The following is a 27,300-nucleotide window of genomic DNA, read 5'->3' on the forward strand; positions in this document are numbered from 1 at the left end:
GGGGTTGTGCTTACAGCCCAACACCGTGCAGGACGTTTGGCATTTGCCAGAGAACACCAAGATTGGCAAATTCGCCACTGGCGCCCTGTGCTCTTCACAGATGAAAGCAGGTTCACACTGAGCACGTGACAGAGTCTGGAGATGCCGTGGAGACCGTTCTGCTGCCTGCAACATCCTCTAGCATGACCGGTTTGGCGGTGGGTCAGTCATGGTGTGGGGTGGCATTTCTTTGGGGGGCCGCACAGCCCTCCATGTGCTCGCCAGAGGTAGCCTGACTGCCATTAGGTACCGAGATGAGATCCTCAGACCCCTTGTGAGACCATATGCTGGTGCAGTTGACCCTGGGTTCCTCCTAATGCAAGACAATGCTAGACCTCATGTGGCTGGAGTGTGTTGGGACATCATGTCTCGCACCATGCACCACAGACTGTCCAGGAGTTGGCGGAGGCTTTAGTCTGGGAGGAGAGCCCTCAGGAGACCATCCGCCACCTCATCAGGAGCATGCCCAGGCGTTGTAGGGAGGTCATACAGGAACATGGAGGCCACACACACTACTGAGCCTTATTCTGACTTGTTTTAAGGACATTACATCAAAGTTGGATCAGCCTGTAGTGTGGTTTTCCACTTTAATTTTGAGTGTGACTCCAAATCCAGACCTCCATGGGTTGATAAACTTGATTTCCATTGATCATTTGTGTGTGATTTTGTTATCAGCACATTCAACTATGTAAAGAAAAAAGTATTTAATAAGAATATTTCATTCATTCAGATCTAGGATGTGTTATTTTAGTGTTCCCTTTATTTTTTTGAGCAGTGTACATTTAAACTCAGTTTTTCACAATTCCTGGAATTTAGTTATAGTAAAAATTCCATGTCTTAGGTAATTTAGGATCACCACAGAATAATAGTAGAGAATTATTTATTTCAGCTTTTATTTTTATTTCATCACATTTCCAAATACTCTATTTGTATTTGTATTGGAGAATTGCCATTAAATTGGGTCAAACATTTCGGGTAGCCTTCCACAAGCTTCCCACAATAAATTGGGTGAATTTTGGCCCATTCCTTGAGGGCTCATCATGCAGGTGGTTGGAGGCTCAGCCTTCGGGTGGGCAGATACAAGAAATCATTCTCAAAAAAAATAAAAGCTTGCGATATTGCATCCCCACACCTGCCAATGAATATTATTTGAAATGGGAATAGAGAGAACTGTGACTCGGTAAAGCACCTCCAGAACAAGATCTGTGAGGGTGGAACAGAACAGAGAATGATGGCTATTTTTAGAACCATTAGACAGACAGCCATCAGTACGCAAATGGTAATGGACAAAGCACAACGATCTCCTTCATGGTATTTTCTCTTATGGGCTGGGTCAGGTAATACCTGTTGCCAGGTGTACGGATGTGTAGCACATTGGCTATATGACGCCACTGCCATTTATTTTAGTAAACCTAGATGTACACATTACTGATTTAGTTTTGCGTTAATAAGATCTGAGAGCGGTCAAACGGAGCCGGTGGTGACATGTTTACAGGTATCCGCGACTTCACAAACCTTCATTCATCCCAGACTCACAACTCGGTGCAGAAGATAAATATATTGTGTCGTTTCCAGGTAGGTTATGAATGTGCACCGTCTTTTAACTGCCTATCACGAATTTAGTATCCCCAAAGAGATCCGAAATGGTGGATGATGAAGACGCAGGGTAAATCCATTTGAATTCAATCCCTTTTTGACACTACCCTTTTAGATTTGAACGAAACTTTACCTATTTGCCCATTGTATAATTGCTCAGAATGGGACTTGTTGGACATGAATGCGAAAACATTCAAGAGATTACGGTGCAGTAAATTGCTGCGGTCAAGTGAGCGAGCGTTCAAACCATCCGCTCTTCAGTTTCGGCCTGAATTTGTGATGGGAATAAAAAAACACGACTGTATCGCGTATTTTCTTTTGGGTAAACTGAGTCGGATGTACTCTCATGCACAGATGAAGACGATAGCTGTGAAGAATTCAAAGCAAAACGTTTGAAGCACACTTATTCAGAATTCCTTTATGAAAATGATACCAAATCGTTTAATTTTCGCCTTATCAAACATTACAGTACTTTGATATCACGGGTAGAGTGAGGCTGCTGTTACCCTAAAGGCGTCGTTCGAACCGAACGAGTGTGCAAGGACCTTGCTTGGCAAACGAAAAAAGCTGCAATAGCACTGTGCCCAAGAACACTAAGGTAACCTGCCTAAATGACTACCGACCCGTCATGACTCACATCACCATTATCCCAGAAACCCTAGACCCACTCCAATTTGCATACCGCCCCAACAGGTAAACTGATGATGCAATCTCTTGCACTCCACACTGCCCTTCCACACCTGGACAAAGGAACATCTATGTGAGAATGCTATTCCTTGACTGCAGTGAACTTTGAGCTAACATACTTTAATTCAATAGTAGATCACTAATCCATTGTCATTAACATTGCAAAGCATAACAAGTAATTCATTGTGTTAAAATTGAATTATATGGGTTAGAAAATGGACCTGCATAAGATGTCATTTCCATCCTCATACTTCTTAGCATGGGTCTGCAAAGTGTAACCTTCTTCAGTAGAGACCAGCCATAAACAGACCCCTTTACAGCAGCAAGATGTCCAGTCCAGTAGTCATTCTATAGGGACTGCTGGAGTTGACCTTCTAAAGCTACCAGGTAACATTATAACATATCTCTTCTATCCAGGCAGCGGAACAGTGGGTCTGATGGACCAGGTGTCCCGGTCAGGGGTTGGCAGTGACGTCACAGACGAGACCGCCTCCATGGGGGAGTACAGGTGGAGCTCTGAGAAACATGAGGTAAGATACCGAGCCCTTCAGTTGACCTGTCCGTGACTATCATGCACTGACCCCTACATTGTATAACATGTCATAAAGTCTGCTTACTTGCCCACCCATACAAACATAAACACTGCATGATGACGATGTATCTTTAGTCAGGAATTATTGATGCTGTGGTTTTTAGACCAATGATGTAATGAATACTAACTTCAAACTGCACTTGCACTGTAGCACTTTTGTACATTGTATAGTTTTATTTAAAGATGAAGGATGATTTTCTCCTGATGTTGTATAATGTCTGTTTTTATGTGGTGAAGCCAAAGACATTTCCACAGTGTGGACAATAACGGTTCCTGCCCTCTAGTGGAGAAGACGTTCCATTACATTCTTCCCATTCTGCCATCTATTATGTTGACATCACTTCATCACATTTGGCTTTTGTTGTGATGTACTAGTGACAGTATACAAAGCTCATGATACTGTTTTTCAGCTACATTAATGTTCAGTTCCTGGTCTTCTCTCTATTTACTGAATAGCGAGAGCATATTGACCAACTGTCACTTTAATAAATAAATATGTACATACACACTGAGTGTACAAAACATTAGGAACTCTTTCCATGACATAGACTGACCAGGTGAAATCTATGATCACTTATTGATGTAATTTTTAAAATCCTTTTCAATCAGTGTAGATGAAGGGGAGATAGGTTAAATAAGGATTTTCAATACTCGAGACATGGATTGTGTATGTGTGCCATTTAGATGGTGAATGGGCAAGACAAAATATTTAAGTGTCTTTGTTTGGGGCATGGTAGTAGGTACCAGGCACACCGGTTTGAGTGTGTCAAGAACTGCAACGCTGCTGGGTTTTTCCACACTCAACAGTTTCCCAAGTGTATCAAGAATGGCCTACCACCCAAAGGACATCCAGCCAACTTAACACAACTGTGGGAAGTATTGCGGTCAACATGGGCCAGTATCCCGTTGGAACACATTTGGCACCTTGTAGTCCATGCCCTGATGAATTGAGACTGTTCTGAGAGCAAAAGGGGGTGCAACTCAATATTAGGAAGGTGTTTCTGATGTTTTGTCCACTCAATCTGCTTTCAGAAAGTATTCAAACCCCTTGACTTTTCCACATTGTTGTGTTACAGCCTGAATTTAAAATGGATTAAATTGAGATTGTGTGTCATTGGCCTGCACACAATACCCCATAATGTCAAAGTGGTATTTAATTATTATTATTATTATTATTTTTTTTTTACAAATGAATAAAATACAAAAATCTGAAATGTCTTGAGTCAATAAGTATTCCACCCCTTTTATGGCAAGCCTAAATAAGTTCAGGAGTACTAATATGCTTAACAAGTCATATAATAAGTTGCATAGACTGTGTTTAACATGATTTCTGAATAACTACCATGTCTCTGTAGCCCAAACATACAATTACCTGTAATGTCCCTCAGTCGAGAAGTGCATTTCAAAGACTGATTCAACCACAGCATTCCAGGTGAAGCTGGTTGAGATAATGCCAAGAGTCTACAAAACTGTCATCAAGGCAAAGGGTGGCTACATTGAAGAATCTAAAATATATTTTGATTTAACACTTTTTTTTGCTTACTACAAGATTCCATATGTTATTTCATGGTTTTGATGTCTTCACTATTATTCTACAATGTAGAAAATTGTAAAAAATAAAGATAAACCCTTGAATGAGTAGGTGTGTCCTAACTTCTGACTGGTACTGTAGCTTGAACACAACTTACCCCATACTGGATTAAATATTACCACTACCTTTTTAAAACCATGTCGATCTTTATTTCCCAAACACAGTTCAACAGTGACAATCACCTTTTTTTAACACCGGCTTAACACCTAACAAACACTGACTGGTACTGTATGAAAAAAAACATGAATGCAGCAGTTTTAGCCAGCATGACCTCTGTACTATAGAAATTACTATTGAAATGAGCTTTGTTATTATAATGTTACCTCTGTGGCCCTTCAATCAGATGTCCGACCCTCAGGGCCAGTGTCTGGCCGCCCCCCAAGCCCTGCCTGCCCCCACCTACAAACAGAGAGTTGAGGAGTTCAAGAAGCTGTTCAGGGAACTGCCTGAGTCAGAGAGACTCATCATGGGTGAGTTACGTGTCTGTGTGGGTGTGAGAGAGAAATGGGGAGAGAGAGGCCCCATCCAGAAATGGACCCTAATAATATTTATAATAATAATTTATTATTATTATTATTATTATTATCATCTCTTAAAAACAAAAACAAAAAACTCACCTGCATATACCAGCACACCTGTACTATACTTACCTGTGTCAAGGTGCGTCCCGTGTCTTTCCCCAGACTATACCTGTGCCCTCCAGAGAGACATCCTACTGCAGGGACGCCTCTACTTGTCAGAGAACTGGCTCTGTTTCTATAGCAATGTGTTTCGGGGGACAAAGGTGAGCTCACACATGGGGGAGAGATGGAAAATAGGAGTTTTCTGTCTTGGGGATTAATTAATCAGATCGTGATATGCTGTAAATGTGTGTATGTATTGCATTATTCTGGTCGTGTTAAATGTGGTCTGTGTTATCTGGGTTTATACGGTGATATACTGTATTTAGAGTGATGGGCCAATGCGGTTTCTCTCTGAACATTCATGGAGCGCCACCTTCTCCTCAATAGCCATTGCTAAGTGATAATTAACGTTTCTGCTTTGTGCTGTTTACTGCTGATAGTTTTCACAGTGAAAGCAGATGTGCAATTTGTTGACTTGGATACACATTATCCCCAAAACGAATCAATAAAAATGTCTGTTAAATTCCCTGCTCTGTTTATCTTGTTTACAGTGGGTCATTTCATAGGGAACTGTCAGAGGCGCTCTCGTATTGTTACATCACAAACATGTAGAGAATAAAGTTGTCAACATGGCAGCTGTTCAAAAAGTTGGCAGAACTCTCATTAATATATGGCTCTGGTCATAGATAGCCTTGACTCTGGAGGTCATCACTGTGCTATATTGTCGTAGATAGCCTTGACTCTGGAGGTCATCACTGTGCTATATTGTCGTAGTTAGCCTTGACTCTGGAGGTCATCACTGTGCTATATTGTCGTAGTTAGCCTTGACTCTGGAGGTCATCACTGTGCTATATTGTCGTAGTTAGCCTTGACTCTGGAGGTCATCACTGTGCTATATTGTCGTAGTTAGCCTTGACTCTGGAGGTCATCACTGTGCTATATTGTCGTAGTTAGCCTTGACTCTGGAGGTCATCACTGTGCTATATTGTCGTAGTTAGCCTTGACTCTGGAGGTCATCACTGTGCTATATTGTCGTAGTTAGCCTTGACTCTGGAGGTCATCACTGTGCTATATTGTCATAGTTAGCCTTGACTCTGGAGTTCATCACTGTGCTATATTGTCGTAGTTAGCCTTGACTCTGGAGGTCATCACTGTGCTATATTGTCGTAGATAGCCTTGACTCTGAGGGACATCAAGGCCATGTACAGAGAGAAGACAGCACGGCTGATCCCCAACGCCATACAGATCTGCACAGACTCAGAGAAGGTACAGTATAGTCACTCAAACACCACCTGGGTTCTGTTTAATGTCCCTGGACAGTTGCACTAACGCCCTGGACCAGAGCTAAGAGACTCTGTGCTTTTCATGGTTTAACCCCTCAGGAGTAGGCCTACAGCTGCAGCACTGACAAAATAACATGCATCCCTTCTGTCTGTCCTCAATGCAAACCAATGGATGGTTATCACTGCAATAATATTAACACGCTTCTGTCGTTCTCTTCCCTACAGTTGTTCTTCACTTCCTTCTCAGCCAGAGAGAAGAGTTACCAGGGAGTGTTCCGGATGTGGCAGAACACACTGATGGACAAGGTGAGGCACAGTTCAGCGACTTCATAACCTCACTTCACTCACTGGGCCTGCATCCCAATTTTTTAAATTTTTTATTTATTTCACCTTTATTTAACCAGGTAGGCCAGTTGAGAACAAGTTCTCATTTGCAACTGCGACCTGGCCAAGATAAAGCATAGCAGTGTGAGCAGACAACACAGAGTTACACATGGAATAAACAATTAACAAGTCAATAACACAGTAGAAAACAAAGGGGGGAGTCTATATACAATGTGTGCAAAAGGCATGAGGAGGTAGGCGAATAATTACAATTTTGCAGATTAACACTGGGGTGATAAATGATCAGATGGTCATGTACAGGTAGAGATATTGGTGTGCAAAAGAGCAAGTAAATAAATAAAAACAGTATGGGGATGAGGTAGGTGAAAATGGGTGGGCTATTTACCAATAGACTATGTACAGCAGCAGCGATCGGTTAGCTGCTCAGATAGCTGATGTTTGAAGTTGGTGAGGGAGATAAAAGTCTCCAACTTCAGCGATTTTTGCAATTCGTTCAAGTCACAGGGAGCAGAGTACTGGAACGAAAGGCGGCCAAATGAGGTGTTGGCTTTAGGGACGATCTGTGAGATACACCTGCTGGAGCGCGTACTACGGATGGGTGTTGCCATCGTGACCAGTGAACTGAGATAAGGCGGAGCTTTACCTAGCATGGACTTGTAGATGACCTGGAGCCAGTGGGTCTGGCGACGAATATGTAACGAGGGCCAGCCGACTAGAGCATACAGGTCGCAGTGGTGGGTGGTATAAGGTGCTTTAGTGACAAAACAGATGGCACTGTGATAGACTGCATCCAGTTTGCTGAGTAGAGTGTTGGAAGCCATTTTGTAGATGACATCGCCGAAGTCGAGGATCGGAAGGATAGTCAGTTTTACTAGGGTAAGCTTGGCGGCGTGAGTGAAGGAGGCTTTGTTGCAGAATAGAAAGCCGACTCTTGATTTGATTTTCGATTGGAGATGTTTGATATGAGTCTGGAAGGAGAGTTTGCAGTCTAGCCAGACACCTAGGTACTTATAGATGTCCACATATTCAAGGTCGGAACCATCCAGGGTGGTGATGCCAACCTATTACCCATAAAGTCCACAATGTTTTTATATTTATATTTTTTATTGAACTTTTATTTCAGTTAAGAACAAGTTCTTATTTACAATGTTGGCCTACCAAAAGGCCTCCTGCGGGGAATGGGGCTGGGATTAAAGAAGGGCATTTCTATGACAAGGATATGTATATGAACAGTAGGAGTTACGCTAAGCACAGATCTAGGATCGTCTTCCCCTCACTCAATCCGACTCTTGCTAATAAGGAAATAATAGGACAATGGTATGGTAATAAGCTAAACTGGGGAGATTCTCAATTGGTTTACTCTACTCCTCCGTCCTCTCCTCCTTTTGAAAAAGGTCAAAGGAGAGGAAATGTGGAAACATGCACCTGTATGAAATGACGTTTGCAGGGGTGGAGTACCTAATGAAATGTGTAGGGTAGTACAAAGACATGTAGCTAGTTGTGACTTTTTATATATTTATTTTTTATTTTTCACCCCTTTTTTCTCCCCAATTTCGTGGTATCAAATTGGTAGTAGTTACAGTCTTGTCTCATCGCTACAACTCCCGTACGGACTCGGGAGAGGCGAAGATCGAGAGCCATGCGTCCTCCGAAACACAACACAACCAAGCCGCACAATGCCCATCCAACCCGGAAGCCAGCCTCACCAATGTGTCGGCGGAAACACTGTACACCTGGCGACCTTGTCAGCATGCACTGTGCCCGGCCCGCCACAGGAGTCGCTAGTGCGCAATGAGACAAGGATATCCCTGCCGGCCAAACCCTCCCCTAACCTGGACGGCGCTGGGCCAATTGTGCGCCGCCCCATGAGTCTCCCGGTCACGGCCGGCTGCAACAGAGCCTGGGCTCGAACCCAGAATCTCTAGTGGCACAGCAAGCACTGCGGTGCAGTGCCTTAGACCACTGCGCCACTCGGGAAGCCTAGTTGTGACATTTTATAGATAAAAAGATAAGTAGCATATCGTTTTTAAATATGTGCATGCTTTTCTCCTCCGAGTAAACCGCTGATTCAAAGGGGTTGTGGCGGATCTCTAAACTCTTCCGCAAAGGACTCCGGTAGAATACTCCTGTGCTTCCTCAGCGGGAGGAAGCGCCTCCGTTCGCCTACTAACTAATTGACACTCTCCTCGACCACTTATCGGGTTCCGGGTCACGGAGGAGAGAGGGCGGAGGAGTCAAAGAAAGGACGGTATTTTGCCCAAATGAGAATATCTCATCGAATGGCTCTGGGAGAATCTTTATTGTATACTCCTCGCGTCCCCTCTCCTCGCCTCCTTCTCAAAACCCATTGGATGGAAAAGCCAGAGGTCCCATACCCACTGACCTTCTCCTCCAATGGGTGTTGAGAAGGAGGCGTGGAGGGGGGACCTGAGGAGTATGCAATTGAGATTCTCCCATTGATCCAGTTGTATGGACGCCAACTACTAGATAACCAGGTAGTATCAATGGTGATGGTTATCATAGCTCTAGTCTGTCATATCATGCAACCTATCCAGATTTTTATGTAGTATGCAAGGCTTCTGTGACTTTACCCTGGCTGGCTGTTCTTATCTAATCAGTCCTGGGTAAACACCATGCCCCCCAGACTGGCCCCATGTCCCTAAACGAGGTTCCCATGGCATTCAGTTCTTATGTTGTATATGAGGGGAAGTGGCAGGCTGAATATTCATGTTTTGTTTCTTATAACATACTAGCTCTTTTGATAGCAAAGTTGAGATAAAAGTAAATCATATTAGGACCTAGAATGAATGCAATTTATAGGGGCAACTAGTGCAATATGGAAGACTGTGGACCAAGGGAATGAAGCTGTCAAATCAACCCCACAATAACACTGGTGTGGCTTGGGAGTTAGCGAATGAAGGTAAGGTTCAATGACCCCACAAAGGTGTGGCTAGGAAGATTAATTTGCATAAGACACACACCCTGCCCCCGAGAAAGCGCTATCGTTTCGTTACCTCGCCATTCTTCAGGGCAACAGATCTAATTTCCGTTGCCACTGAACGTTCACGAGCTTGGCATCTAATAGAGCTTTTATCGAAGCTATCTATCTTTCTATAAATGGGCGGAGCACTCTTGATCCTATTGTTGGGCAAAGCGCCTAACTTCCTGATTGCTTTGTGACGGCGCACAGGTTATAGTTCAGTCCAGCTACCAGGCAGGTATACGTAACAACTGTTGGGAAAGAGCGAAATAGCTACAAAGTAAGTAAAACAACTTTAAAATGGCCTTTAATTACTTGATTGGCAGCAAGTGACAGATTTTGATCGAAATTATGATTAGCTGTGCGGAGTTTGGAGTTAGGCTAAAGAAACCGTGGTTCCATATGGCCGCTTTCGTGACTAGAGTCTGTTGTATGGGAAATACTATTAAATTGTTTTCTTTTGACTCGTAAGTGATCAACGATTGTTCAAACTCTCAAATGATTTTTAAAGTAATTTACATTTCCTTATTACTCACCCCTTTCCCCCAATCACGTATATATATTTTTTTAAATAACTTGTTTTCTTTTTGGGGGGCGCGCGCATCATGGTGTCCATAAACATTATGTTTTGTAGCTATTCGTCAATAGCTACAGTGTGCAATTTCACTATGAGCAAGGTACCAGCCATATTTTTTTTGTCTGTTCTTTATAAAAAATTGTCTGGTCATAATTTCATTCCAATCAAAGGTGGCGCTAAATGTCATCCACACTGCATGTATTGTTTTGCTTTTTAATCTCCGGACATCAGTGCGGTTGAGTAAGGAGCAGGTTAGTGCTGTTTTGTTTCATTGAAACTAAGACACTGGAGGCGGTGTGAGATTCATGCACAGGTGGAAGATAGTTATCATGTTACAGGAAGCCAGACAGAGGAATTCATCCTTATAATTTTTATTTTGATTGAGCTTTCGCACGTTATAACCTACAAAAAGCTGATTGGTGGTGACACTACCAGGAAAGTTGTTGCTTTTCCATAATAACAGAAATCTTTTCTAGTGCCACTGTTTGCTGTGTACCAAGCTCCTCTCCCTCTCTCCTAGCCACTGAGTAGTTTGGCGCTGTGGCAGATGGTCAAGCAGCACTATGGCAATGACCTGGGCCTGAGGATTGTAGAGAGAGAAAGTCTACAGACATCAGCAGAATCAACCACGCAGAAACACACCAGGTGAGGATGACCACTCACACACCTGGATCTCTCTCTCTCTCGGACTGCACAAAGAACATCATGCACTCACCTACATCTGTCTAACTGACACATTTCTTCAACCTGTTTACCCACCTGGTCCGTGGCAGCATGACCGTGAGGCCTGGTGGAGAGGACTCTGGGAGGCCGTCTACTCTGCGCCTCCAGCCGGGGGATCAGGGCTCCTGTGAGCCCACTGCGCCCCAGGGAGAGGACCTACCCTCACCCCTCGGACAGAGCTCCATCAACTCAGGAAACACGGTACGACACCTCTTTGAAGTCACATAGATCACATCATTACTCTTTTTGTTGACAAAGCCCTGCTCCACAAACTTCAGACTTATCTAACATCACTGTTAAGATTTAAAATGACAAGTTATCAAGGCCGTTCACAGCGTTGGTTAACTCTGGAGACTCCTTTGGTGTCTAGAGAATTAGGTAAATCAGCCTATAATTTCCTTGCACCTTACGTGTGGAATGATCTACAATACAGTTTAACATTGGAGAAATTGGTGCCTCTGGGGTGTTTCAGAAGGTTGTTAAAGGATATTTTTACTGAAGAATGTGATTGTTTTGCTTGTTGTGTATAATATAAATGTGTAGCTTAATGTGATTAATTGTATTTTCATGTAGTATTGTGGTGCTATACAGGCCTCATCTGGAAAATAGACATCTGTCTCAGCATTGACTCCCTGTCAAAATAAAGTTTAAATACAAATTCTCACACAAGGCTTGGATGATATCAAGTATTCGCCTTAGAGTCATGTCTCCACATATTCTCTTCATTGTCTAATGAGTATTGCAAGTGAGTAACCAGTCAGATTGATGGCATTTATAGCAAGGCTTCCATAGTCAGGGAAGAGTGACATTGCCATTGTGTGTCCTACAGGATGATGCTTGCAGCACCTCGTCTCGGTGCACTCCTGACCCGTCCCTGGACCGCTCTGCCCCGGAGCGGGTCTCCAAGCGCTCTGAGCTCTCTCTGGACCTCAACTCTAACTTGGACCGCTTCTCTGAACAGAGCGGCTCGGAGAGTGCAGAGGAGGGTGAGAATTAACCCCCACTGTGTGTTCATTGGTTCTACCCAACAGGCATGTGCGTGGTAGTACTATTGACCCGCAAATGTGTTTGTTAAATGCATGCTACTTCAAAGTGATTGTTTGTTTTGTTTTATGCTAGTGACCTGTTAAATGTGTTTGTAGAGGCATCCCTCTGAGATCATGCTGACCCCTCCCCCATCTTTCTCCCTGCCTCTCCTGTAGAGGAGAGGGGGAGTGTCTCCCAGCAGCATGGCAGGCTCTATGTGAACACGGTCTTCAACATCAGTGCAGAAAAGATGTTTGAACTGCTCTTTACCGAATCTCACTTCATACGAAGATTCATGAATGCCAGGAAGATCACCAGTGAGTCATCTCCCCATCCACCCTGTTATAAGCCACAGTCCTCTCCTCTGATTAACACGGACTTGTCCTCACCAGCTATTTTTAAATGTGACTATCCGAGCGTTGTTCTAATGTGGTACCAAATAAAGTAGTAGATGGGTTAACACGTGTGATTGTCGTCAGATGCCATCCTTACACGGTGGCAGAGTGACGCGTCTGGCTCCATGAAGAGGAGTCTCAACTACACCATCACCATCACCAACCCTCTGGTGGGCAAGTTCTCCACTGCCACGGAGAACCAGGTGAGCCCAGGTCTGCACTGCGCATGGCAGGTTTTTAGTAGTGTGTGTGTGTGGAATGTCTTTTCTCCAGAGTGTGTGTAACTCCTCTGTTGTCCTGTCAGATCCTGTACAAGGAGTTCAGGGAAGGTCAGTACTATCTCATCGACTCGGAGGTCTACACACACGACGTCCCGTACCACGACTACTTCTACACTCAGAACCGCTACTGTATCATCCGCCATTCCAAACGCAAATGTCGACTCAGGTGAGCAGCAGAGACATCACAGCCTTTCGACATTGTTATCTGCTCAGTTTACTTTAGGGTAAAGACTTTCAGGGTATTGCGGTTGAGCTTCTCGCTGCGCTCACTGTCTCTTTGTTCAGTGCGATGTCCCTCTTACATGGTTTTTGTGTGTCAAAGTCTAATCAGTATCCCCGAGGAAAGGTCAATTCACTTCCAACTATTGCGGGCCGGTGTATTGTTGGTTCCCTTCTCCCTGGTAGGTTTTGGTCACAGTGAAAATCAGCAGTGCTGTCTGTACAGCCCTCCAGGACATTTTCCAGCTTTGTTGGAGTCATTCCTCTAGTGGCATAAAGCCTCCTATTCTCATATCCCAGGTCTGTGATTTCATAGCACTTATTTGCTGTGTCCAGCAGTTGACAGACTTCTTTTAATAAATACTAAATGTTTGGTACTTCAGAGTTTGTGGTTACTAATTACCCATTACGGAATGTGAATATAGATCATTTGATTACTATTCAATTACAACTGTAGAGTTGATGTGCTGGTGTTGTGTGTTTAGGGTGTACACTGATGTGAAGTATAAGAAGCAGCCGTGGGGGCTGGTCAAGTCCTTCATTACCAAGAACTCCTGGAGTGGCCTGGAGGACTACTTCAGACACTTGGGTGGGCAGTAGGCTGCTGCAGCCCTGGAGATCTCTTCACCCTTCTCTCTATCTCTCTTTCCACTCCATCTTTTACAATATCTTGTCCCCTCTTTCTCTGTAGTTCTTAAATTCTCTCCCTCTTGTTTGGCTGATCTCTGAGTGTATCTTCCTCTGAGAGCCTGTCTTCTTGCCTCCCCACTTCTCAATCTCCAATTAGTCTCTCTGCCTGTGAATGTTGGGTTAGGCCCATGCTCTCTTTGTGTGTTGGTGCTTCACTGGTTTCTGTCCAGCTCCCTCTCTCCTATATTGTATAACGACCAATCTCCCTACCCTTCATCTGCTCTGCTCTTCTCTTACTCACCCTCTCCAGTCTCGTTAGATTAGATCTGAATCAGAGCCCTGCACTCACACTGACAGTCCAACTCTCCTCATGAGATGTCGATTATCACCCAACCTCCCTGCAGTCTGCACGGCAGTCCTCTCTACATCACCCCTACCACTTCTAGTCATCTATTGACCCCTGTCTTCCAAGCCATTTGACCCAACTTTTCCTTTGACCCTATGTCATCACAGAATCTGAGCTGATGGAAGAGGAGGCGGAGCTGAACCAGGGATGCGGAGACCCCGGTAAGATGATTGGCGGGTTGCATCATTGGCGGAGGAGGACGTTCAGTCGGACACTACAGGAGCACCTGAAGCCCAGCAAGCAATACGAGCCTGACCTAGACCCTCACAGAGAGGGCAAGACGGGTACATACATGTTCTGTTTATTTAACAACCATCTTCTGACACATGGATAACATTACATGTACTATATGAGTGAATTGCACAAACACTCAATCAGTCAAATGACCTACAATAGACACACAGTCACATGTCTTCCCTTCAAGCTGTTCCGCTCTCTCCCGGTTGTCAGATCCCATAGATATGAAGGGTCCACCTCGATGGAACATCTCTACCATCATAGCTGGGATGAGCATCATGTAAGTGGATACCACCAGTCAACACTCAAACGGTATAGCTGTAAATCATCATGAACCTTTTCTATTGTTTGTGTACTTTCTTCAAATCAAATGTTATTTGTCACCTGCGCCAAATACAACAGGTGTAGACCTTAGTGAAATTCTTATTTACAAGTCCTTAACCAACAATGCAGTTTAAAAAGAAAATACCTAATAAGAAATAAAAGTAACAAATAATTAGAGAGCAGCAGTAAAACAACAATAGCGAGGCTATATACAGGGGGTACCAGTACAGAGTCAATGTGCGGGGGCACCGGTTAGTTGAGGTAATATGTAGGGATGCATGATATATCGGTGAACATATCGGAATCGGCAGATATGAGCTAAAATGCCAACATCGGTATTGGCCGATGTTGTTTAACGCCCCGATGTGCAAAACCGATGACTAAACTGACGTGCATACCCAAATAACATGGGTACATGACGCAATGACGACACGTAAAATGTTGCGCTATACGTGCAACACAGCATTCCTAAACTAGCCCACAATGTCTGCTGTGTGGGTCGAGCAGTTATTTGAAAGAGTAACACAATTTCAGCGAGACAACTCAAAGGGGAAATCCATTAAAGCCAAGATAATGGTATTCATTACCCTTGACTATCAACTGTTCTCTGTTGTGGGTGATGTTGGCTTTCGCCGACTGGTCGAGTGCCAGTACACACTACCAAGTGCGCTATTTTTCAGACGTTGCCCTACCAGAATTACACAGTAATAACGTCACAGCTATTAGCTTCATGACATACATACTATGGAATACCGTTTGGGTTTTTGCGTGTCAAAGCTGTACATAAAAGTCTGCCAACACCAGCCACGAACGATATCTTTACAATACCGCGTTGGTAATAAAGCATAATTTGTTCGACAGAAACTTCTGGGGTAGCTAGCTTTAGCTTGGTACCTAGCTAGCACCAATACAACCAGCCTGAAAACAATGACCAGTAGAACCTGCAGTCATTTTCATTATTCTTAACATTGACTTAGGAATCCTTGTGAGTAAGTATTAGCTAGGTTGCCACTTGTTGTTCGCTATAAGCAGCCAGCTAGCTTCATCTGGCTAGTGAGGCTCTACCGCACCGGGTTATGTGTTGTGAAGCTATTCACAGTAAGGATTAGGCACAATAGTGGTATTTTGCGGTTTGCCTTCCAAATAAGTGTCATTGACAGTAATCCAAATGAATACATACTTTTATTTTGAAGTCTAACTGCAAAGTCCACTATTGTGGCTAGCTTTATATAGTTTGGTCCGACCACCATGAATCAAATAAGAACTGTCTTATAAATTAGGGTTATTTTAGATGATGACACCTAGCTAACTATTGCTACTAAAACAGATGTCGTGTTATTTGACATGACTCAAACGGCGTTCCATGAAATCCTGGTTGAGAATTCAATGACTAAACAACGAAACAGCACAGCAAGTAAGTGAAATAGGTTTTGATGATGTTTTACTGGTAATGGGGACATACGTAAATGCCAACAAAATAACTTTTCGGTCAGTGTGGTGTGTGTAACCTGTTATTTATCTAGGCAAGTCAGTAAATAACACATTCTTATTTACAATGATGGCCCGGCCGATGCTGGGCTAATTATGCGCCGCACTATGGGACTCCCAATCACGGCTGGATGTGATACAGCCTGGCATCGAACCAGGGACAGTAGTGACGCCTCTTGCACTGAGATGTAGTGCCTTAGACCGTTGCATCTGTGTGTGTGTTAACTATTTAATTGTACTAGAATGCTTAAAAGGCTGCTAAAATTGTAAATATCTGTATTGTTTTTTTGGCAAGGAACATATTGGATATCGGTATCGGCCAAAAATGTAATATCGGTGCATCACTAGTAATATGTACATGTAGGTAGAGTTATGCATAGTAAAGTGACTATGCATAGATAATAACAAGAGTAGCAGCAGTGTAAAAGAGAGAGAGGGGGGGGGCAATGCAAATAGTCTGGGTAGCCTTTTGATTAGATGTTCAGGAGTCTTATGGCTTGGAGGTAGAAGCTGTTTAGAAGCCTCTTGGACCTAGACTTGGCGCTCCGGTACCGCTTGCTATGAGTACATTCTGCTTCATGAGCTCAAACAGTACTTCGGTGCAGTATATTAGCCAGGTAATCAGAAACCTCACAGCCTCTTTCTCTGGCTGTGTGTTCCCAGTCTGCTGATCCTAACAGTACTGAACCTGGGGCTGTTCTTTAAGCTGTGGGCCATGGAGGATGTGGCCAACCGCATGTACCTGAGCACCAAGCACCATCTCCGGGAGAGGACCGAGAGCAGGTAGGCTGCTGCACACCGGGTGAAGGCCTGCACTTTTCACATTACATTTGATATTTTAGTCATTTAGCAGACACTCTTATCCAGAGCGACTTAGTGTATTCATCTTAAGATAGCTAGGTGAGCCAACCACATGTCATAGTCAGTACATTTTTCCTCAATAAAGAAGCTATCAGCAAAGTCAGTGCTAGTAGGAAATGCCAGACAATCTATAACCTAAACTTAACCAAACACCTAACCCTAACAATTATAATCAATTAGAAAATAAATACAGTGTATCGGTTTGCAGGTGAGCCACGTCCCCTTAGCATGCATCAAAGTCAGGAAAATCTTTCTTTCACCATTTCTTGGAGTAATCACTGATCTGACAGGATCGGGTTGTTGTGTAATTCTCTCTCTCTCGTCATGCTGACTGTCTGTCTCAGTTTTGCCGCTGACTTCTTTCCTGAACCGGCCCCAACATACAGGACCAGAGAGGAGACTTTGCTGCTGAAAGCAGTGCTGCAGGACTCTATCAAGCTATTGGAGCAGGTCAGTCAAACGACCAGTTATGTTTGTGTTACAGGCTCCCGAATCCCTCCGGCAGGTGTTTGTGTCTGTACAGACAGTTTTTTCCCTCTCGTCTTTTCCCCCATAGCTCCGCAGTTCTCTGTCGCTGCTTCAGCAGAAATTTGTAACCAACAAAACAGCAATTCTGCAGTGACACCGTCACACCTGGCGACCTCACTACGCCCTCTGAAGCCTGGGGTTGTAAAGGCTACAGGGACACGCCTCTGAGGACTCTCTCGTAACCAGGGGTGTTGCTAAAGGGACGACTCATGCACAGACTTGTTACTAAGAGCAACAATGGTTCAAGTCCCAGGGCCTTTAATAGTGTGGTACCAGGTAGATGGATGTTTTAATTTTTATTTAACTAGGCAAGTCAGTCAAGAACAAATTCTTATTAAAGTTCAACTGTCGGCACTGCGCTGTGGAGCAAGAAAATGGTTCCCAACCATCAGCAACACTGGGAGATGACTGGTGGACTGGGGTTTATGTGGGGTTCTGTTTTCAGTTTGGTAGTTCTTTATTCTTCCTTAATGTTGGTGCTGGGTTTATTGTGATTAAGTTAAAGTTCTACTGCATGCCTCACTGTGTACTGCGTACCCCTTCGATTGACAAGCCAATCACAGAAGATGTGAGCCAATGGCGTGATGAGCGCAGCAGATGAGAAACAATGTTTTGATAGAAATGAATGCCAATGTAAGGAATCCATGAAATATTTTTACTTTTTGCACAGTGCCTTGTGTACTTTTTATGGTTTTTAGATTCATTTAATTATTTTTTTTCAATTAGAAGGCTTTTAGAAAGTATTTTTAATAATTTATTCGGATGCCCATGGGTTTCTGATATTGTGAAAATGTGAATAAGTATGCAGTTGAGAAAAAAAGAAATGTTAGCCTTGGATGGTTTGTGATTTTTCAGCTGGTTTGTAGATGTACAGCAGACCTCAATATCAGGGTTGTGTTCAGAAGGGTGCAATGTTCTGAACGCTGTAGATATAAATGCCTTTTATAGACCTGTCATGAAACCTTATTCTACATGAGTTTGTTCTACATAATATATGTGTATCTGTAACGTTGCTCCCCACTGAACGTGACCCAGGTGAACTTTCTCAGGAGCATTTGGTTAGAACCAAAACATCCCGATGTGAATAATACTGATTACATTTTGTTAATCTTGATAGCTGTCCCATGTAGGCTAAGCTATAGGGTTAGTGGCTGTTATGTAATTAATATTCCATCCACATGCCACACCCATTCAAGAAGCCACAGCACTAAAACGCTGCACTGCTGTTGTGTATGTCCACTATAAGAATGTGACCACCACAAGTTTAGTCTGGACTCTGAGTTGAATCCACACTAGTGCCTTGTTAACTTCGTTTGAATTGTTATTATTGTAAATTACAATTTACAATGACGAATGTTAATTTTGTGCAGCATATACAACTCATTTCTGTGTGTGTGGCGGAACAGCTTCAGACTGTATGTAACACCCATCCTTATTTTTTAAATAAAAGCACAGGAATCTTCCTACAGTTGTTACATGGAATCAATGTGAACCATTGGATGTGAATAGTTTACACACACACACAGACATTGTATAATTTGTTTTCTATTTGTTGGCTATTTTGTACAGTTGTTAGACAAAGATGTAATGTATTGTTGCTTTGAATAAAGAAACACTTTCCAGCCACCTGTTGGTCTTGTCAATGTATTGTAAGATAAGGGGCATGTTGTGATCATGGCCAGGCTAAAAGCACTCTACAGTCAGCATAAGCCATCTTTCTACTTTTAACCTACTGTGTGAGTTTCAGGTTACTTCACTCTATCAGCACAAATGCCTGGTTGTAGTAAAACTATTAGACTTGTAACCAAGATGCTGTATATTTAGTTACAGTAGTTGAGAAAAGTCCTTGTGTAAAACCACCCGCTGCCTTTAAAAATGTGTAGGCATCATTGCTGTGGCTGTTTAAATATACTCTGTCAGAAGAGACAACAGAGATGAAACATACTGGGGAAGTAAATACTTTTGATCTGATCCAATTGGCTTCTTTCCAGATCATAAAAAATCTACCATAGCTCAACATCTCACCAATGTCACAGAAAGGAGCCGTAGCTCTCCAGTTGATAGGCTATACTTTGCCAACAACTGACCTTTGCTGAAACAACTTGGCTTGGGACCCAAAATAGCCTTCCCCATAACATGTTACACTTTTGTTATTTAGCAGACGCTCTTATCCAGAGCTACTTACTGTAGTGTGTGCATACATTTTCGTACGAAAATATGTCTATGGGTTGAACAGTTAAAATAAGGTCAATGTTTGCTTATTTCATTGAACATGCTATTGTTGATAGACAGTACCCTTGTCTTGATTCAGATTGGTAAAAATGAATCTGAGGGAAATAAAGGGTTACCTACCCCCTCTATTGACGTCAGAAGTATGAAGGAGAAACGGACTCCGCCACTCTCCACAGCACAGGCAGTCGTGGTGCCGCCTACTGACCAGACAACCTCAGCAACAGAGGAGGTGTAGGCTATATGTGGACCTCTGTCTGCTCTTCATTCATACATACCGGCGGAAAATACTATCTGTTGAAAAGTTGAATGGGGTGACTATAGGGTTCCAGCGCTTTCCATCGTAGCCTCTATAGCAGTGACGCGTGCGGTCTGGGATAGGAATGACTAAAACATCAGAAGGGAGACGAAACAGCCTACATACCTTGTTGGAATAACAACATTAATAGACTAAACTTGCAACAGGACAGTCGGGCAGGTAGGCTACGTGATTTGCATAGCTACATTCAGTTTGCATTTTTAGGAATGTGCGGTTGTGAGCAACGTTGTCCTGGGGCCAGTCTCATTTCCTCGCCTGTTCAGTAGGCAGTTCCTAATGTACCCTAGCCTACAGTTTTTAAGGAAGTAGGTACCTGTAGGTAGGCCATATGACTTCATAAAACTACATGAATAGCAGTTATTTTCTATTACACGTGACATGTCTGTTCTATTCACGAGGGGGTTAAGTAGAGTCAAATGATAGCCCGCCATCCTTTACGCAACGATGGGCTGGCTACTTGGTATCAACTTTCCAGACGGTGACATTGTATCCAGAGGTTTAAGCAGATTGTCTAATTGTCTGTTACTCGGGGCAGCTACCGGTCCAATTGTTTTAGGAACTCAGTTTGTGTCTCAACATACTAATGCGTATTTTTTGGGGGGATGAATAGTATAATACACCAGGTGCCATTTCGAAATGTAGCAGCAGTTCTTCTCTTGTTGTCAGGCACTGATAGTCACTCAATTAGCCATGTCAGCAAATCATTTTTAGATTGGTAGTTAGTCTAGCCAGCTATTGAAACTTGTAGTAATCATGACTGGATACCAACCGGGCACACAGGGCACGTGCCCAGAGGCTACTACAATCTATATTAGATTGGTGGTAGCAAAAACATCAAGGCTAAATGCATTCACTATTCTCTGTATAGGCTAACCCAGAATTAAACCTGTGGGCTTCATTTTCTAGGAAATTGGTACATTTTGAGGAGGGAAAGGCCTTTACTACATGGCAATTCCATTGGCCTGCGAATGCCACAACATATGTGGTTGATAGGCTATTCAGCAGTCCCCTTCACAGAGTAGCTGGCAGACAGCCCAATTTGTCGCCACGCGGTGGAGCCCAAATTGGTAACAATGTCCTCTGCGCAAGGGCGCATTGGAGACCCACAAGAAACTAGCCTCTCCAGCTCAAGTCAGTTGGTTCGGTTTCCAATCACAGCCAATACCATATAGAGCTAACAATGAATCTCCCTTCTCATCCTCTTCATAGCCTCCCTCAATTGCAAGACATCTCCCACTGCAGAAGGGGTGGTTTGCACTGAGCAAAAATAAATAGTCTAATTTATCTGTACCCTGGGGAGGCATCGACCTTGCTTCCTGTGACTGAGGAGGTATTGGTGGGCTGGGTTATTGTTATAAAGGACTGTTAACCACAACTCCCCGCCACACATTTACCTCCATCTATCTGCATCCCCATGAGAATAGGACACATGCACACACTAACCCACTCTCGCTCACCCTTCATCTCTGCAGGAGACTGAAAACATTCCAGGCTGACTGGCTGTCTGTCATGAAGAAGCGAGCCAATGAGGTGTTGGAGCCGGATGAGCCTCTGTGCTGCTGTGAGTTTGTGGACCGTCAGGGGGGGCGGAGCCATGTGGCAGCCTGCTGCTGTGACTGTGAGGACCTGGACGATGCCTGTGACAGGTGATGGAGTGGCTTACCCATCTACGGCCTGTTACCTAAACACTCTTAGCTAAATATTCTTTATCCAGTAAATGTCTGCTTCTCTCCCTCAGATGGCTGAAGAAAGAGCCCCAGAAGGCAGATTCACTGTCCCGTCTGGTTACCATGGTGAGCGACCGCCTCCGTGTTCCCTGGTTCTGGGGCGGAGCCCGGCGTGTTGATCTATCGGTGCTGCCCCCGCTGCTCCTACTTCCTGTGCTCCTACACATCGCAGCCCTTCACTTCCTGTTGGGCATGGTGGTTCTGACTGCTCTACCGGTACTGGTTCTATGGTACTACTACGTCACCCACCGTAAGAAGGGCCGGACTCTGTTCTTCCTCAGCCTGGCCCTGTTCTCCCTGGGCTACATGTACTACCTCTTCCTCACCGAGGTCTTCCCCAGGGGGGGTGTAGGGCTGACCCAGCTGGGTACAGTGACCCTGGGGGTGGCCCTCACTCTGGCCTCACTCATCCACACCAAGAGAGAGCCCGGCTATGTACATCCTCACACGGCCGACGTCCACAGCACGGTGACCTATCACAGCTCACCTCCGGACAGAGACCCCGCCCACACCAGCCTCAACGGGGTTGGGCAGGAAGTAGTGCTAGCCAATCGGGGGAGTGGGTCGGAGCAGCAGGGCCAAGGGGTGGAGCAGAGGGAGAGTGGGCGGAGCAGGAAGTGGTGCTCTCTGTGCAGGGTGGTGCGGCCCCCCAGAGCGGGACACTGCAGGATCTGTGGTGTCTGTGTCCTGAGGCTGGACCACCACTGTGTCTGGTGGGTCCTCTTAAAAACACCTCTGTCTGTCTGGAAAAGAGGCCCTTCTCTGTAATTTAGTACACATGCCATGTCTAAGCAGTGTCATGCCAGGCCTAAGAAGCAATGTTTAAGCAATTATCAGTGACATTATCTTGCCTCTGTGTCATCAGCCATAGGCTTGTGTTTCTGAGTCACACTGGTCTGTAACGCACACAATCGTGCAAAATATATATATAATTCAATCACTCGTTCAGATGTGTGTGTGTGCGTGTGTGTGCGTGTGTGTGTTTGGAGTAATCATGGGTTCTAAGTAAATCTTACATTGTAGTCGTTGAGCAGCAGATGCTCTCATCCAAATTACAAATCAGAGCTGTACTGTGTGTTTGTGTGTGTGGTTTAACCGCACGGTCTCAGTACTGTGTATTGTCTGTCTGTCTGTGTGTCGTGTCCGTCATGTCGCCACTGTGGCAGGATAAACAGTTGTGTGGGCCAGGCCAATCACTGCAGCTTCCTGTCGACACTCCTCCTCTTTCTGTTGACCTCTCTGTATGGAATCAGTCTGGTGCTGCGCAGTGTGTGTCCCCAACAGAACCTGCTCAGCGCCCTGCTCTACTGCCCAGGCGTCTACAATCAGTACAGGTAACAGGGATGCACAGGACACACCTACCCTATTTATAGACACAAACTACCTTAGCGCCTATTGACGATAGTATCTTCTGACCGGGGGAGTTTTGTTAAGAGCCCCGACGGTTGCTCTAAACATTAAGACTCATCGCTTGCGGTACCTTTGGAAACATAAGGAACGTATATTTCATATCAGTGATAAAAAAAAAGGTAAATTACTTCACACTTTTTGTAGGGTTCGGGTTAGTGTTCCCACATGGCCATATCTCCATGTTATTGGAAGACATAGCTGAAGCGGAAGACATAGCTGATTAGCACAGGTGGCAGCTATCTAGTGTGCTCCAAACACCTGTGTGTAAGCTAACTGGGGAGGAGGTGTTGTTCCTCAACTGGAGGCACACAGTGTATAGATCTGTTTAAAACTGCTACAGTAATTGTATATTTTTTTATTTGAAAGATTCTTTCTCGCTGACATGAAAGATAAGGGGCATATCAGCTTATGTTTCGAAAACTGTTTAGAAAGCAGTGATTATTGATGTTTTCTAAATGTTATAACACAGCATCGGAATTGTAGTTTATACGGAGCCAAATGTGGGCGAATGTAATGGCTGAAAACCCTACATACAGTAAAGATAGGTTTTTGAGCGTTAACACACACCATGCACACAATCGTGTCCAGAATCACCAACAAACTAACATGGTCCTAGCCCACCAAGACAGTCGTGAAGAGGGCACAACAAAACCTATTCCACCTCAGAAGACTGAAAAGATTTGGCATGGGTCCTCAGATCCTCAAAAGGTTCTACAGCTGCACCATCGAGAGCATCCTGACAGGTTGCATTACTGCCTGGTATGGCAACTGCTCGGCCTCTGACCGCAAGGCACTACAAAGGGTACTGCGTACGGCCCAGTACATCACTGGGGCCAAGCTTCCTGCCATCCAGAACCTCTATACCAGGCGGTGTCAGAGGAAGGCCCTAAAAATTGTCAGACTCCAGCCACCCTAGTTATAGAGTCTAGGTTCAAGAGGCTTCTAAACAGCTTTTATCCCCGAGCCATAAGACTCCTGAACATCTAATCAAATGGCTAACCAGACTATTTGCATTTCCATCCTTCCCTCTTTTACGTTGCTGCTACTCTCTGTTTATTATCTATGCATAGTCACTTTAATAACTCTACCTGCATGTACATATTACCTCAATTACCTTGACTAACAGGTGCCCCTGCACATTGACTCTGCACCGGTACCCCCTGTATATAGTCTCACTATTGTTATTTTACTGCTGGTCTTTAATTATTTGTGACTTATTTCTTTTTTTGGGGTATTTTTCTTAAAACTGCATTGTTGGTTAAGGCTTGTAAGTAAGCATTTCCCTGTTGTATTTGGCGTATGTGACAAATACAATTTGATTTGCAGTATATGATGCACACACACATGATTAGCTCACTAAAACACACTATTAGGCATTAGAGGCTAAAATGAGCCTGTGAAATGAGGCGGTGTAAAATCAATAGTGTCCTAAAATACCCACTGGCACACAGCCAAATGGCTTCCTGGTCATTCTATAAGAGAACAAGTGATTTTTAATTGCATCAAATCAGTCTTTTCTTTATCTGGGACATTTAAAGCTGTGAGGTTTTGAAATAGCCAGGTATTTATGGGGGTAATGTAGGTTAATAAACATTTCATGGTATCTCCCCCAACCAGGCCTACTTCTTTATCAACTACTGACCCAGATTTACAGAGCAGTTACTGTATGTGGCTCTGCCGGGTTTATTGTGTAAGAGTGAATGTGTGTGGTTGCTGATGATGTGTGTTTTGATGTGATGTGTGTGTAGATTCGTTCCATGTCATTTCAACAAGCCATGACACCCACTATCTCAGATTGTTCTGAAGTAATTTCTGTAGTTGGAAACAGATAAGATTAGCATTCCTGAAACATTATTTTGTTGAAAAATGTAATTAGACCTCTGAGAAATTAAGCTAATTGATTGCACCCAAATTGGCCATTTTAATTTATAGCATTCATATAATATTCAATGAAAATATGACCTAATATCTGATTTGGACCAAAATTGTTTGAAACAATGAGTAAGACATGAGGAATCCAAAGAAATTGTCAAAAGCAACCCACGGACCACCGTGCCAATTGCACTCCAACAAGGGAAAAACTGTTCAGAAAAAATCTGTTCTCTATATGTACTATATTTATTTAATATCATACACATTAGAATGGCCAATCTGGTTGCAATCAATTAGCATAATCTCTCAAAATCAAATGATATTTCAACAAAATAATATTCCAGGAATGTTAATCTTATCTATTTCTAACAACCAAAACAATTTCAGAACAAATTTGAGATGGTGGGTGTTGAAATCCTTTCTTGTGCTTTTTGAGGTGGAACGACCCTGTAGTGTACCTGTATAGTATTGTCCACGATTCAGCGCGGTAACAAATGGTCTCTTTCTCAGCTTTGTGTGTGTGTGTGTGTGTGTGTGTGTGTATAGCCCCTTCCCTTTCACATTGGTGTTAGCAGATCTGTAGAAATAACATTGATCTTATCAATAGGGTGTAAGCTCCACTTAGCCCATTGTTAACACATATCTGATTCCCAAAAATAAGGGGTGTGGGCTAGTGGCTAGGGACTGTTTTCAGGAATATATGAGTAATATTGGTGTCTAAAGTGTGTGTATGTGTGTGTTCCAGCTCGGCACTGTGTTTCACCTGTGCGTGGTACAGCAGCATAGTGACGGGTGGCCTGCTACACCTTCTGGTCCTGCAGCTCATCAACGTCAGCTACAACGTGACGGAGCGAGAGGTGCGCACCGCCCTCCGAGACAAGACCGCCCGCAGCCACTACTGGGGCCTCGTCGTAGACACGGGAGTCTACTCACATGGTTTCCGTGGCAACTGGGCAGAGTTCCTGACAATGGGAGAAGGCCTGCACACACCCTCACCCAGTCTCACTGACTTGGTGTAGCTGAGCTGCTCATCATCGTCCTTACATCTTTAGAAGTGATTGATCAATTAGACGATCCAGGTAGAAGTTGCCCACAGAAACAGATCTAGGATCATTTTACCCTCATACCACAGGAGGCTGCTGAGGGGAGGGCGGCTCATAATAATGGCTGTAACGGTGCAAATGGAATGGCATCAAACACGTGGAAACCATGTGTTTGATACCATTCCACTAATGCTGCTCCATCCATTACGACGAGCCCGTCCTCTCCAATTAAGGTGCCACCAACCTCCTGTGCCTCAAAGAATCCTGACTTGAACCGTTAGGGGGAAGAACACAAGACAGACCTTGGGTCAGTGTCTAGGGGTAACTTCACCCTCTGTGATATGGGCTAGAGTTGAAGGATGCATCTGATGTACTGTCTTTCACCAACAGATGGCAGCATATCTCCACACCTCAGACTTCTGACTGCCATCACCTTCTCTCCCCAGTTGTCCCAAATATGTATATATACACTAGATAACTGACAGGAGGCGCTGTATTGAAGCACCTCCATCTTGGCACTGCCCCACCGTTGTAAAAAATATTTTGGAAACTAGAAATGCATTTACCAAATGTCTACATTAGTGTTTGCAACATTTATTCTGTTACAGACACCTTAATGCAGCGTTTCCCAAACTCGGTCATCAGGAACCCAACGTGTGCATGATTTGGTTTTTGCCCTAAAACTACACAGCTGATTCAAATGATCAAAGCTTGATGATTAGTTGAGTATTTGAATCAGCTGTGTAATACTACGGCAAAAACCAAAATGTGCAGCCCTTAGGATCCCGAGGACCAAGTTTGTGAAACCCTGCTAATAAATTACACTGAAGAAAAACATAAACGCAGCATGTAAAGTGTTGGTCCCATGTTTCATGAGCTGAAATAAAAAAAATCCCAGACATTTTCCAAACGCACAAAAAGCATATTTCTCTCAAATTTTGTGCACAAATTTGTTTACATTAGTGAGCATTTCTCCTTTGACAATATAATCCATCCACAAAACAAGGTGAATCAATTCAGGATTCTGACAGGTGTGGTATATCAAGACACTGATTAAACAGAATGATCATAAAAGACCACTTTAAAATCTGCAGTTTTGTCACACAACACAATGCCACAGATGTTTTGAGGGAGTGTGCAATTGTTATGCTGACTGCAGGAATGTCCACCAGAGCTGTTGCAAGAGAACAGAATGTTAATTTCTCTACCATAAGCTGCCTCTTGTCATTTTAGAGATTTTGGCTGAGCTAAATTATTTATTTTTTAAAA

General features: G+C 43.8%; 2 protein-coding genes across 4 annotated transcripts; both read left to right on the forward strand.

Annotated features, from left to right (window-relative positions):
- The first annotated feature begins 1,340 nt into the window (after positions 1 to 1,340).
- On the forward strand, positions 1,341 to 19,057 carry LOC112215419 (protein Aster-C). 3 transcript variants are annotated; one of them, XM_024374444.2, is made up of 18 exons: positions 1,344 to 1,614; positions 2,740 to 2,852; positions 4,849 to 4,975; positions 5,189 to 5,289; positions 6,299 to 6,394; positions 6,637 to 6,717; positions 10,834 to 10,958; positions 11,087 to 11,237; positions 11,866 to 12,022; positions 12,239 to 12,379; positions 12,542 to 12,660; positions 12,762 to 12,904; positions 13,443 to 13,546; positions 14,101 to 14,277; positions 14,444 to 14,510; positions 16,706 to 16,825; positions 17,248 to 17,353; positions 17,460 to 19,057. In XM_024374444.2, the coding sequence occupies exons 2-18, from the start codon at positions 2,760 to 2,762 to the stop codon at positions 17,523 to 17,525; spliced, it is 1,974 nt and encodes a 657-aa protein (XP_024230212.1). In that variant the 5' UTR covers positions 1,344 to 1,614; positions 2,740 to 2,759; the 3' UTR covers positions 17,526 to 19,057. The 3 variants fall into 3 exon arrangements, with proteins under 3 accessions (XP_024230211.1, XP_024230212.1, XP_024230213.1); XM_024374443.2 differs by having other exon boundaries at positions 1,341 to 1,614; positions 17,248 to 19,057; XM_024374445.2 differs by lacking the exons at positions 1,344 to 1,614; positions 2,740 to 2,852; positions 4,849 to 4,975; ... (1 more) ...; positions 6,299 to 6,394; positions 6,637 to 6,717 and adding an exon at positions 9,733 to 10,016 and having other exon boundaries at positions 17,248 to 19,057.
- A 759-nt stretch (positions 19,058 to 19,816) lies between these two features.
- LOC112215420 (palmitoyltransferase ZDHHC23-B) lies at positions 19,817 to 26,951 on the forward strand. Its single transcript, XM_024374447.2, has 5 exons — positions 19,817 to 20,138; positions 21,452 to 21,625; positions 21,718 to 22,419; positions 22,873 to 23,040; positions 25,734 to 26,951. The coding sequence occupies exons 2-5, from the start codon at positions 21,489 to 21,491 to the stop codon at positions 26,005 to 26,007; spliced, it is 1,281 nt and encodes a 426-aa protein (XP_024230215.1). The 5' UTR covers positions 19,817 to 20,138; positions 21,452 to 21,488; the 3' UTR covers positions 26,008 to 26,951.
- Positions 26,952 to 27,300: the final 349 nt, after the last annotated feature.

Source organism: Oncorhynchus tshawytscha, linkage group LG16 (assembly GCF_018296145.1).
Source record: "Oncorhynchus tshawytscha isolate Ot180627B linkage group LG16, Otsh_v2.0, whole genome shotgun sequence".
NCBI classification, from domain to species: Eukaryota; Metazoa; Chordata; class Actinopteri; order Salmoniformes; family Salmonidae; genus Oncorhynchus; species Oncorhynchus tshawytscha.

Bases quoted from the DNA above. Each gene is read 5' to 3' on its own strand.
- LOC112215419 (XM_024374443.2), top strand. From the start codon at position 2,760: ATGGACCAGGTGTCCCGGTCAGGGGTTGGCAGTGACGTCACAGACGAG. The intron at 11,238-11,865 runs GTACGACACCTC...TGTGTCCTACAG, and splicing joins CCATCAACTCAGGAAACACG to GATGATGCTTGCAGCACCTC. The intron at 12,380-12,541 runs GTGAGTCATCTC...GATTGTCGTCAG, and splicing joins GAATGCCAGGAAGATCACCA to ATGCCATCCTTACACGGTGG.
- LOC112215420 (XM_024374447.2), top strand. From the start codon at position 21,489: ATGAAGAAGCGAGCCAATGAGGTGTTGGAGCCGGATGAGCCTCTGTGC. The intron at 21,626-21,717 runs GTGATGGAGTGG...TCTCTCCCTCAG, and splicing joins CTGGACGATGCCTGTGACAG to ATGGCTGAAGAAAGAGCCCC. The intron at 22,420-22,872 runs GTGGGTCCTCTT...CCACTGTGGCAG, and splicing joins CTGGACCACCACTGTGTCTG to GATAAACAGTTGTGTGGGCC.